Source organism: Atractosteus spatula, chromosome 22 (assembly GCF_055471065.1).
Source record: "Atractosteus spatula isolate fAtrSpa1 chromosome 22, fAtrSpa1.hap1, whole genome shotgun sequence".
In the NCBI taxonomy this organism is placed as follows: Eukaryota; Metazoa; Chordata; class Actinopteri; order Semionotiformes; family Lepisosteidae; genus Atractosteus; species Atractosteus spatula.
This window is the reverse complement of record NC_142727.1, coordinates 2,589,485-2,602,631: the sequence shown is the minus strand read 5'-3', so window position 1 is coordinate 2,602,631 and position 13,147 is coordinate 2,589,485. Positions and strand designations below refer to the sequence as shown.

The 13,147-nt window shown below is 47.1% G+C and overlaps 1 protein-coding gene across 1 annotated transcript; it reads left to right on the top strand.

Annotated features, from left to right (window-relative positions):
• The first annotated feature begins 1,587 nt into the window (after positions 1-1,587).
• Positions 1,588-11,524, top strand: cdc42l (cell division cycle 42, like). Its single transcript, XM_088939600.1, has 7 exons — positions 1,588-1,665; positions 5,269-5,473; positions 6,406-6,512; positions 7,180-7,252; positions 7,479-7,588; positions 9,164-9,361; positions 9,897-11,524. The coding sequence occupies exons 3-7, from the start codon at positions 6,408-6,410 to the stop codon at positions 9,984-9,986; spliced, it is 576 nt and encodes a 191-aa protein (XP_088795726.1). The 5' UTR covers positions 1,588-1,665; positions 5,269-5,473; positions 6,406-6,407; the 3' UTR covers positions 9,987-11,524.
• Positions 11,525-13,147: the final 1,623 nt, after the last annotated feature.

Genomic DNA, 13,147 nt, shown 5'->3' with positions numbered 1-13,147 from the left:
TATACATGGGTTAAGGTAGCCATGAACTGAATGGATAATCAAGCCTTGTTTCTGGCTAATTCTTTGTGCTTTGCTTCCTTCTTGCCCCACTATAAATTAGCTGTGTACATTTATAAATCACATTCAAACTTGAAAAGAATGCAGTCCAGTGGCTGAATTAAAGAACAACTACCGTCTGAATAGCAGCAGAACTTGTTAGCACTTTTGACATAACAAAACCAATAATAGTATTAGTCTTGGTAGCGGATCCAGCTCTGTAATTAGATTACTACCTCACCTTCAGATTCATATTCATTAAACCCAGACCTGCCAGCGAGATGGTTGCCATTGGTCTGCCACTGAAGTGGACGAAAAGAAATGTTTGGCTTTTGCCAAGCTGAAAGTCTCGATCAATTACCTAAAGCGAGTGAATACGACCTTACCAGTTACCTGTAAGAAGTGAAAAATATGTGTTTTTTAGTCTTTTATTTATTTTCATGATTTTGCAGTTGTCCCTCTTTTACACTTTCTGTTCATCTTATGTTCAATCTTAACCTAATGTACCAAGACCTCTTGAAAGGTTCCTACCAATACATCGGCTGTATGTTGGGGTTTCTAGCAAATAGCGACACAGTACAAATGCCAAGGAGCATTTCTTAAATGCCTTGGGGAATCGGGGTGAGACATGAGAGTGATCCCATCAATCAACTGCATTGATCGTCATCTGCCGACGAGCAACATGTTGAAAGTATGGATAATTGCAAATGATCAATCGTTCAGTAATGTTAAATTACTACAGACAGCTCGCTTCTTTATTGGGACAGTGGGGTTGTGTCACAATTGAGTAATTTAATAGCGTATCAAGTTAGCAGCGTTTCATCTTAGTTCCTCTAACTAGCGCCAAGTTCTCTGCTGCGTCAAATCCGTGCCTGTCCGAACGGGCCATTTTAACGCCGTCCTTCCAAAAGTACCCAGTTCTGTGTTTCAGAATCAAGGTTCATTTTTTTTTTATTTGCCATATACAACAAGCGTATTGGAATGCTTACGCGTTCAGCTGGACCCAGTAACAGTAGAGAGAGAGACAAAAAATAGGCACAAATGACGAACAGATATTGACAATAAATTCAGACAATAGACGTTATAATACAGCCAGGACAGGACATAGTCCTGGAGTATAGTTCGAGCCCGGTTGTGGCAGCGGTCGAGATATATCCGGTTTATGGAGGGTAGCTCGGTCCCAATAATTTTCTGCGTGGACCTCACAACCCTCTGTATGGCTTTTCTGTCCTGTACTGTGGCTCCACCATGCCACACCGTAATAGCACCGGGCAGGACACGGTAAAAAAATTGTACTACGGTAAAAAAATTGGTGAGTGTTGTCTTGCTCAACCCCCACTTCCTTAAACAATCAAGCATCCTCATGGGGAGTTACCTTACTAAGCAATAACGCTTTTAGTACGGAAAAGGTTAAAAACCAGTCGGAGGAGAATTACTGGTACGGCCGTGTACGTGAGGGTGGCTCTCGGTATTTAGGGGGGACCCGAGCGCCTCCACAGGCACACGCACGGGTAGGGGCGGGGCGAGGCCGGGGAGTGCGGAGCGATCGCCATGGGAACGCCCTCTCGTGGTGCGTCGACTTCGAGAACCCGGATGTGACCAACGCCTAATATTGGAGCAGGAAAGCGGGTGAGTTTGGGGGGACATTTTTTTGATGTATTTATCTAGATATTAAAAACAAGAACAACAAACTTTCAGCTAAGGAGATGTGAAGCGCTGCATTTGACAAGCCGCATTCACCCGGGTAGAAAGTCACCGGCCTTAAATTCGGCCACGATTGTTATATTCGCCGGTGCTCGGATACCTTTCAGTTGCAGGACTGGTTGGTATCGAAAGGCTGCTAAAAAGTTTGACGTTCAGTGATTAAGCGCTCGATGATGTTGTGAGGAGTTTATAACGTGCACAGTTAGCATTGGGTTTGAGCGTGCAACGACTGTAGGGTAACCGCGTCGCCTGTTGTGGCTCATTCTGAACCAAACGTGGGATAATGGCATCTAAGCTTGGCTAACTCGTTAACTCGGGCTGTTAACTCGGTTCGGACTCTGCTCCAGCTTCAAAACTCAACCGAGATTTTAACTGCAGTGAGTAAGACGTTTTGCTTGACGGGATCGGTGCTTTTAGCAGTAATTCCACTTTCACTACTGTTGTCGCTGGAGGTCTGAAGTCAGGGGAAGTGCTGGTACATCTCGACCTGGGAGTGGGCCGAGTCGAAATGTCTCTTTCTCCACTTGTGGTGGTTTTTCTTTTTTTTTTTTAGTATTGATTCTTGTTCTTGAAACATCTCTTGCTCCGTATTTCCGCACTGTCGGCGCATTGGGCCGGGCCGGGCTGGGGCGCGCGCGTGCGCGCTCCCCCTCCTCGCGGAAGTGGTCACTCGAGAAGTTGGGTTGTGACGGCAACCGGCACGGGCGCGAGCGCGACCTCGGCTTGGTTCCGCCCGCAGGGCAGAGAGCAGCCGGAACCGGCCTGCGGCGACCGCGACCCCAGCGGCGCTTTGAGGGGCCGGGCCTGGCCGGTCCGGGCCGGTCCTACCGGCGGTGCAGTCACTAGCCTCCATAGTGACGGGGACTCCGCGCTACGGGTTCCTGCCTGCTCGCCAGAGAACATGAGAAGGCTCACAAACAGGACACTCTCCGACCTGTCTAGCCCGTTTTGTCCTTGGTAACGACTGGATATGAGCCTTTCGCCCAGTCCCGACTTGAAGCGGAGCCAGGATATTGGCTTCCGCAGCTTGGCTCTGTTCCCTGCTCCCGCATCCCTTGTGTGTGTGTGTGTGTAAAGAAAGCGCCTCCTGTTCTCTCTTTTAAATGCATTTCCCCCGGAGTTTCCCCTTCCACTTCGGCATTTTGACATTATCGATGGCCCGTGGAGATACTACACAATTAAGCCGTGCACACACTCGTTTTAGACTTTATTTTGCACATTTAGAATAATTTGGCTAGAGGCGATGGCGATGTAGCGGTCTGTCTGAGCTCAGCCTATGACCCAGACCGTAGGACTGCCCCCGCTGGTGGACATGCAGGTTGATTGCACCGAGCCTCGCAGGTGTCCGGATTATAGATTTAGCAGGTCTAGTGAGGTTGATCGGGCTCTGATGGCAACAGGACGTCGTTCTGCCCTCTACGGCCGGTTCCTGCTGGAGACGATCAGCTCAGTTCCAACAGGACGGCGGGAGGGTTTTGTCGTAGTGTTTGGCTGTCTATGGGCGAGGAGGTGTAAGGCTACAGCACGGTTCTCTTCTTGCCCAGAACTGGTGTATAACATTTCCCATTTGAAATGTGCCGAAAATGATCGGGCCATCAAAGAGAAGCATCCTGTGTTGGAGAAAAACGCGATCCGGTTATTTTCCGCTTAGATTTACCTTAATGAAACTGCCACTGTCGGGGCTCACCGACGTCTGCCCAGACGCCGTACCCGATGGCTTAATTTTTTTTTTCGATGACCTGTCTCGATTTGCGTTGCGAAGTGGCGTGGTGGCAGTGATTATCTTCCTGGGACAGTCTGGTTTTTGGGGAGCCTTGTCGGTTTTCCGTGGCTGAGCCCCGATAATAAATCTAGCTGGTCCAGTGTGGCTTGGCAGCAGCTTGTTGTCTGACCGGAAGGCGATACAGGGGGTGATCAGCTCAGCCCAGTCACTGGAGTACAGCTCCCCTCTCTCGTGGACATTTTGCTTGGTAGTGGTTAACGAACTGATCCCAGGGTCTCACCCAGAGTATCGGCTTCAACAACATGGCTGGGTAGCTTGTTCCACACCCCCACCACCCTTTGTGTAAAGTGGTGCCTCCTGTCTTGGACTGGAATGCTCTTCTATTTAGTTACGTAGCTTTCCAGTCGGGAGTACTAGAGAGCCATGTGCCGGATCAGAACTGTCCGGTCCTGGTTCAGGAGAGCTGATATGTCTGCCGTTTTTCTAAGGTTCTTTTATAAAGTTGCAGCACCTGAAGAGCTGGGGGGAAAAAAAAGTTTTTTAAAAAAAAATTGGTCAGATTAAGCCAATAGTTTAGCCTGATAAGTAGTTAGTAGCTAATTGATTCAAAGATCTCATCCCAGTTTTTCTTGAAAAAAATCAGGGTATTGGCTTCAACAAAATGGCTGGGCAGCTTGTTCCATACTCCTACATCCTTTTGTGTAAAGAAATGCCTCCCATTCTTGGTTTCATATGCACTTCTATGTTAAACCCACCCAATTTGACAGCTCTGATTCTTTTTAAGATGAATCCGTTGAGATGACGGCTTCAGTACTACTTGGGAGAGAGTGGCACATGTAGATATACTTCCCCCGGCTCATTTACCTGCAGAGCTATTTGCTGTTTGGTGTCATTACCTTCACAGTGCTTGACCAGAGACATACTGCCTATTGGAAGAGAGCTCACCAAAGTTGTTACTAGCCTGAAAGGTCACAGGAATCATAATTTTGCTAGTAAGTTGCATCACCCTGCAGCTCACCACTGGCAGCCCCACTGGAGCTCAGCAGGTGTGAGCCTGGTCAGTACCTGAATGGGAGACTCCTGGGAAAGCTAAGGCTGCTGCTGGAAGAGTTATTTAGTGGGACCAGTAGGGCACTCACCCTGCGGTCTGTGTGGGTCCTAATGCCCCAGTACAGTGATGGGGACGCTATACTGTAAAAAGGCCAGTCATGGCCTCCTAATAATCCCCATCTCTGAACTGGCCTCATCACTCTGCTCTCCTCCCCACTGAGAGCTGGTGTGTGGGGAGAGTACTGGAGCATCATCCAGGTGGGGGAGCACAATGGTACCTTACCTGACCTGTAAAGTGCTTTGAGTGGAGTGTCCAGCAAAGCTCTATGTAAGTGTGAGGATATTATTATTAAGAGCAGAGAGCACTGTATGAGCTGCCCACGGTCTTACCCTCACAGTGCACTTCCTATTCTTTGCCACTTGGGGGAGCCACCTTGGCTTACACTGGGGAACGTCCAGGTTATAAAGTTCAGTCATCTTTCCAGCATGGAAGTGCAGCCCCCATCTGAGTGACATGCAGAAGCATCAGATCACATGAACCTGTCCTCTGTCCTCTGCCTGGTTACCATATTGCTGCGCCTTTAAAGAGCTCATTCATTTTAGATGACTGACTGCTTCTCCTTTTTAAAGAAGTTAATGTGGTCCGTGTGTCCATGTTATTAGTTAGCAGAAGGCACTGTGGTCACACTTTACATAGCATATAAAAATAAACCTTTTCTTTTAAAAATAATTTTTTTCCTTTCTGTTTCTCTCAGGCCATAACAGTGTTTAAAGAGGACATCATTCCAGACTGCATAGTCCACAATCCTGTGTCCAAGTTTCGCTGCTGCTGCTGACTGTAGTGCCACCTAGTGTACCGAAGACTGAAGTGCACTCAGGGCAAGAGAGAATATTTAAAGATCTACATTTTATTTATTTGTGTGGGAAAAAAAGACGTAGCGTCAAGACTTTGTATAGCGGGTATGTATCGCGCTGTTGTTGATCACGTTGACTTGTTTTACTTTTATTAGATTGCTTTTTTTGCTTTATCTTCTTGAATTTGTTACTGACCTTCCTGGTTCCCTTTTAAGACCAGTGATCAGTACAGACAGTTGCACCGGATTCTCTTGTAAAAACGTTGTGAACAGGATTTGAAGGGAAACTGCACTGCTATTTTTATATTTCGGGGTTAGAAGAAGCAGCGTTGAAAAGTGCATTTCAAACCACAGTTATATTAAAATGTATACAGTAATTTGTAAAAATTCCCAGGTCTGCGCAGCGCCATGTTCTGCGATTCGCAACGAGGCAACAATACGTCCAGTGATGTGTTGCGACCCTATGACATTGTAAACAAGCAGGCTTGTGGATACATCTCTTTTAACCCAATAGAAATTTTGGCCTTGATTTCGAGATGGTTTTGCCGCCAGATGCTACTTGTTAACTCTGCGTGCAGATCACGTTGGAACGTTTCTGCAATGAAATGTCTGCTGCACAACCTGTACTTATTTGCCCGTCCATCACAGTACATTAGTCATTACGGGGACTAGTGAGCAGGAAGGGCTGCTTCACGTCGCACTTCTTGCAAACTCTCGCTCTCGCCCATAGTGAGACCAGAGGCTTGCGACAGCAACGGTGACTTGCAGTACTTTCATAAGGTTCCCGATTTTGCGCTTAATTCGAAATTTGTCAAATGTGTTTATAACGTCAGTGAATTATTTGGTTATTTCATAACTGGTCTGAGAAACTGGGACTGCAGTTCCCCTTTAAAAGAGATCTTACCAGATCCCTGTATAAAAATCCTGTGAGCAGTCCTTACTGAGACTGCAGCACTAGTTACCATTTCATTCCGTGTCTCCCTCATCTCTCTGGTGTGCTGTATTTCAGTAACCCCTCCCCTTGCCACTTCCCTTTAGGAATGCAGACGATAAAGTGTGTCGTCGTCGGTGATGGGGCCGTGGGGAAGACCTGCCTGTTGATCTCCTACACCACAAACAAATTCCCTTCGGAGTATGTTCCTACGGTGAGACAGCACCCCCTGCTGGGCTGGGGAAAACACAGCAATGCTGCGACAGGACCACACTTCAGACAGACCGGAAGAGAGAAAGCGATAGTACCGAACAGCGCACACGGGAGAGGGGAGAGGCAGCTGGATACCTTGTATCTCGGACAGATGTCTGCATCTGGACATGGAGAAATAAATAAATGAACAGACAGAGTTGCTGAGAGACGTATGCAAAGAAATATGTGCAGGCTTACTCATTTTGTTAGATGAGACTTTCTGCACAGCAGAAAAACAGCCTTTCCATTCTTTTGCTAGGAGCGGCAGACTCTGCTAGTCTCCCAGAAAGTCATGAGTTTTAAACGTGTTCGTCAGCTCGCTCCAAATTTAACACTTGCTGTTCACATCTGTACAAGACAGCCGTGCCTGCCAGGAAAACGTGGCATGGGGCAGTCCGAGTCAGATCTGTTACTGTATAGCAGATCCAGAGCCAGTAGTATAGACGCACAAGCACTGTCAATCTACTACTCGCAGTTCAGTAGTTGTTCACTGACTGCTCTTGAACAGCTTTCCTGTGCGGTGCTGTCCAGTTGGTCAGTCAGAGTTAATGTACAGTAGTGTCTAGTCCGTGTGAATGGTGTCCAGGGGGTTAGTGTCTTTGTATTAACCCCCACGCTCTCTCTCCCAGGTGTTTGACAACTATGCAGTAACAGTGATGATCGGTGGAGAGCCATACACACTGGGGCTGTTTGACACTGCAGGTAAGACCACAGGCTGTTTGAGACTCTACATCTGTGTCACTGCTACTGACTGCGTTAGTGTGTTTGTCTTTCTGGTTTTGTGGGGGGTTTCCGATCAGCAGTTTCTGACTGTCTGCAAGTATCCGTGCTTTGACTGCCTGCGTTTCATTTCAGAATCTGGATTTGTCCTCTGGAATGTGTGCAGGATGCAGCTGACAGTGCGCTGTCCTCTCTCTCCTTCTCGCAGGTCAGGAGGACTACGACAGACTCCGTCCCCTCAGTTACCCCCAGACTGACGTCTTCCTAGTGTGTTTCTCCGTCGTCTCGCCCTCTTCCTTCGAGAATGTCCGGGAGAAGGTGAGCCCTCCTCCTCTCTCTCCCCCCCCCCCCCATCCTTGCCTCGCCGGCGGCCAGTCTTCCCTGCTTCTCATCCTGAGATCCGTCCTTCTGTGGGAGAACTTCTTCCCACTTCGCCTTAAAAGACAGTCAGGAGTCCGTCTCAGAAGTTAAAAAGGAGTTTTGATTTCATGCACATGGGAGTGAGACACACAGAGATGCTCGATGTATTTTTCTCCAAGTCATTAAACTAGAACAGTCCTTGAATATTTTTCTGTCATCTTATCACGCTTCCCTGTGCTGCTCAGATAGACAATGTTCCTAATTCCCTATTTGCTGAGAATAACTTCTTTTAACACAATTGATTGCTTAGGTCTGCAGCACACATTCTTATATAACAATATAGGATTACATAGTAGCCCTTGTGTTCTGCATTCTTCCCATCCAGTTCAAGTCAGTTCTAAATGTCCACCTTATAAAATATTGCAGCTTCAGCAGGAAAAGTGTGTACAAAGTTCACAGAGACCCTCTTAACACTTCTGTTTGCACTGATCTTCCCCAACAGTTTCGGTCTTGGTGTGCCTCGCTGTCCCTCATCAGTCACTCTGCCTCCCTGCACGCTCTGCTAATGAGCTTTTCAGTCCTGTGTGCCTGTTTGCCCTTTGACCTTTTGGAAGGCCCGAAAGGAGAGATGTTGCTCGACCTTGATCTCCTCCTGTCCTGGTTGGGCATTTAGTGGAATAAGACGTTATCAGTCCATCATCCATCTTATCCTCTGGGGTGCTCAGGGGTCAAAGGGTAGCTTTGAGTAAAGACATTTTTCGGGGCTCTTTACTGTGTCTGGGAGGATGTCAGCAGCTGAGATACATTGGGAGGTGGTTTGCAGAGCTCGGCTTTAGGCTAGTCAGCGTTTTAATGTCCCGCACAGCTTCAGGAAAGTGCAGCGGAGTGACGAAGCATTACAACACGCTCTCCTATCCCTGGCCAAGATCGTAAGACAATCTAGAAACGGAGGCTGTTCAGCCTACATAGCCTGTTTTGTAGGTAGTATTTAATTGATCTGAGCATTTCATCCAAGATTAGATCACTTTATTGGCCATATACAATTTCTTGTATTAAGAATTTGTCTTTTCACAGACCCCAGCTTGCTCTCCATGAGACACACATACAGGGAGAGAAGTTTGGGGTCAGAGCGCAGGGTCGGACATTTATACAGCACCCCTGGAGCAGCTGGGGTTAAGGGCTTTGCTCAGGGGCCCAACGGAGTAGGATTCCTCTGCCGGCCGCGGGATACGAACCGGCAACCTTCCAGCCACAGGCGCAGATTCTTAGCCACAGTGCCACCACACCACTCTCTAGCTGTCACTTGAAAGAAACTTAGGTACTGGCTTCAACAACATGTCTGGGTCACCTGATCCACGCTCCCACATCCCTTTACATCTCTTTGTATAAACAAGAGCATCCTGTCCTCACTTTTAAGTGCACTCCTGCCTTGTTTCCCCCTGTGCCCTCTGATTGGTGTTTCACTGTTCCTAATTATTTCCCTGCCTCCCCCCCCCCCCCCCCCCCCTTTTGCCCTATCCCTCTCGCTCTCAGTGGGTTCCAGAGATCTCTCACCACTGTCCCAGGACTCCCTTCCTGCTGGTGGGGACACAAGTTGACCTGAGGGACGACCCCAACACTGTGGACAAGCTGGCCAAGAACAAACAGCGCCCCCTATCACCGGAGAGCGGAGAGAAACTAGCCCGAGACCTAAGAGCTGTTAAATATGTGGAGTGTTCAGCCCTCACTCAGGTACTGTAGCCATACAGGTGTAGTTGTGTAGAGGATTTTGTAGGGTGCTAAAGTGGCACTATAATATTCCTGTCAACGTTTATTGATTGGAAAGCAACTTACAGTCGCATCCAGTCCAAATGCAAAGGGTGCCTATGACAGGATCACAACGTGCTTGGGCGTTGCTCAGGGCTGCGGAGTTTCAGAGCTGCTTGACGGACTGGAAGTCAGGAAATGAGGATCGGTCGTTGGCATCTGGGTTCAGTTATATCCTTACAGAGGGTGGTGGGCAAGCTTTAAAAAAAGGATAATTTCCATAAGGATCTGATCTCTCAGTACCAAAGTGTTCCTCGCGGCGATGTAGATAATCTGAGATCAGTTGCCTGACATTTTGTATGTTCCCTAAATGGCAAATTTGGTTGAAGACTAGACACTTGTCATCCTTCGGCATGGAGGTACGTGCAGATCTTTGCATCAGGCGTGTAGGTTCCGTCTTGACGTTGATACGGTTTTACTGGGGGTGACTGACTTGCCTTCCCTTCCGGTTTTGTTTCAGAGAGGCCTGAAGAACGTGTTTGACGAGGCTATCCTGGCTGCGCTGGAGCCCCCCGAGACCAAACCCAAGAAACGCTGCACGCTTCTATAGAGGGTGTCAGGTTGGGGGTGGGGTGGGGGTTAATAGCGATGGGACAGAGAGGGAGGGCTCCGATGCGGAGAGGGAACGAAAAGAGTGGGAGGGTGCCGGGGATGGGGGGTGGGTGGGGTGGGGTGGGGTGATAGGTTAACAGACTGCTGTACCCGGGGGAATGTTGTGATTAATACAATACTAACAGACTCCCCATTGCTGCGGGGATATTTCTTGTTCGGCTGATGCACAGACACACGCACTGTCTGGTTGACGGGGGCGTGGGAGGAAATTCACTGCTAGAGAGATGGGGGTTAACAAACTGCAAGCGCATCCATCAAGTGCCTTAGCGAAAGAGAAGGCGGCAGGGGAGCAGGATCAGTCCTTTTTTCATGTCGGACCTGGAGTGCGTGCTCTCTCTCTCTCGCTCCTCGTCCCTCTTATCTTCATCGCCACCAGCGCGGCGACGTCCCTCGCTGCATCACCTTCTCCTTCTGCCGCCCCACCTTCTCACTCTCCCTCTTGTGATGGCGGGCCAGCCTGCCTGTGCTCTCGCGAGCCGGTCTCCCTTCTTTGTCCCGCCTCTCCGCCCCGGCCCTCTCCCCGCCCTTCCCGGTCCCAGCCTGGATTCGGCTTTGGCAAAGCATTGACCCCCTACGGGGCAGAGCACGCAGCACTGCGGCGGGCAGTAAATAGCGAAAAGATCACAGCCCAAGCAGCCGACCCCGCGATTTTGCGTCTCGGGGGCTGCTGTGGGATGTTTCTAGCCCAAGGTAAACTGTCTTGTGACATTCAGGGAGCTCTGGTCTCGTTCCCAGGAAGATGGACTGTTATCCCTTGAGTGAGATACGCTCTCATTGTCAGCTTATAGTATGTATTCTGGCCCCCAAACATCCATGTGACTTTAACATCCATAGGTCTGAAAACTCTTGCATTTATCGAGGATGATCTTATCTTCCATGCACCACAAGAACAAATTGTTCTCCACACCTTTATTTAAAAAAAAACATAGTATACAAGACTGCAGGACTGCTTACTTCCGACGGATTCTGAGCTACTGTGTAACAGACAGTTTACGTTTGGGACGAAAAGTACATTTTTGGGGTATTAGAGCCTTTTTGATGGTTCCTAAGGATTTGAGGACAAACCGTACAACATGGTGGATGGCACTGCCAGTAAGAGACAAGGGGTGATTTGAGACATCGCCTTAATTTCTTTTTGCAATGCCGCCACCAAGTGACTATTGGGACTGCAGGTATATATTTTCATAATTTGCTACCCTCTAGTGCTGAAATGAGAGAACTGAATATTTTGTTATGTTGTATTAATATATAAATATTTTCTTTTACCTTTTGGGGGGTTTTGTGGCTGTTGATTTGAACTTGAGTTTTTTTGTTGTTGTCGCTGTTTTACTGTGTGTTTGTATAACTTTCCGGTTGAGAGTTATTAAGAAAGGAGTAACATTAATATAACAATGACAATAATAATGATAGTTTCATATTTCATTTTCTGGGTGACTGTAATCGAGGATATTTTTAATAAAAAATGGATTAACTGACCTTCCAGGCTCTTATCTATTTTATTTCTAGACTTTAAATAGAAAGTTAAAAATAATCTACAAACCTAGTTAAAATCAGTACAATTTTGAAAAGCAGCGTCATCAATATTATCAAGACTGAGAAACCTTCCATGTTTGGTTTAGAAAGGTAAATGCAATTTACAACATTTCCATGGGATATGTTTTGTGGTATTGGTATAACATGACTGTAAAAATACTCCAAAGCATTTGAAATGCTCTTGGTTTGCAGTATTCACTTCTGATCATTTTAATGTCAAGGAATCAGTTTAATGTTTTTCAGATTTATCCCTTATGTGAAGGGTTTCTGAAGGCCCTACACATGGCTAAGGAGTACCATCTTGCGATTTAAATATTAATACCTTAATATTAACATTTAATGTAAGTTTCTTTTTAATCAAGATTGCTTTAACTATTGTGGGGGGCCTGTCAGGATTTCTATCAAAATTCAGCGCTCTAGTGTCCCAGTCTTCTGCTATCATACAGATTGGATGGGCAAAGAGGGAAGAGTCCTTGTGTTGTTTATCTCTGCTGCCTTAGTAAAATAGCCAGTCTTGCCTTTTCTTTTCAGGCTAAAATGTTATAGATCTTAGACATCTGTCCAAGTTTAACATTTAAAATGAATAGCATTGCTTCACACATTGCACTTAGAAAAAGACAATGACAGTGAGATGGGAAAGAAAGTGTTAAATATGAATGAGATCCATCTGTTATCGGAATAAGGCTTGTTCCAGCGTGCGAGAGGCTATCCCATATGTTTTGGGACAGTAGTGGTTAGGATTCCGGACTTATAACTGGAAGGTTGTAGGTTTGATTCCTGGCTGAGAACTTTATACCTCTGAGAAGGGGACTTCACCCAGACTCGAAACATGGACATGATAACAGAACTTAAAATCACTTGAGCATAAATTTATTTCATAGAAATCGCAAGGAAAATGAGGATTATCTTTACAGAGAGATCCAAAGCTCTGTGTTCACAGAACCTGTGGACCTGCTTGCCTGGAGTAAACCAACTACATCATAGAAACATGCATATACTGCGCATACCTTAACTCCTAGGTAAAGACTTTCTGTGTAGACAAAGACAGTAAATAGATGTTGGACACAGATATGCACAGCACTTAATGTTATACACGTGTCCAAGCTGTCTTTTAAATAAACCAATGGATAGATGAGGGGTAACAGATATAAATGGATGAATGGATAGGTGGACAGACAGAACGATGCATGCTCTATTGTCACTAATACCAGCCCGTTGAGCTTTGGTCTGCTTCCGAGTCTGCGTCAGTGTGTGTTTCTATGTTCTCGTGTGTGTATCAGCATTATATATTCACACTCTTTCGTCAAACGTGGTTCCCTATAATCTCATTACACTGCTCGTGTCCAGCTGGGTCGTCGATCTGCGTCCCTCCCATGCCCGATCACAGCGCAGTAAGTCAATGTCTTGTATTTCTCAGGTGAACAGTCTCTTTCTTGCTTTTCTGCGGTGCGTAGCCTTATCCTCTCTCCCTGGCCCCTCCCCCTTTTGCTTTTCTCCTCTGATGGTCCCCCTCCCCTTTCTGCCTCGTCGCAGCGTTAAGCTCGCGTGTTGTCCAGCCAGTCAGCG

Excerpts from the sequence above, each read along its gene's own strand:
- cdc42l (XM_088939600.1), top strand. The coding sequence starts at position 6,408 with ATGCAGACGATAAAGTGTGTCGTCGTCGGTGATGGGGCCGTGGGGAAG. Across the intron at positions 6,513-7,179 it reads CTTCGGAGTATGTTCCTACG|GTGTTTGACAACTATGCAGT; the intron begins GTGAGACAGCAC and ends TCTCTCTCCCAG. Across the intron at positions 7,589-9,163 it reads TCGAGAATGTCCGGGAGAAG|TGGGTTCCAGAGATCTCTCA; the intron begins GTGAGCCCTCCT and ends TCTCGCTCTCAG.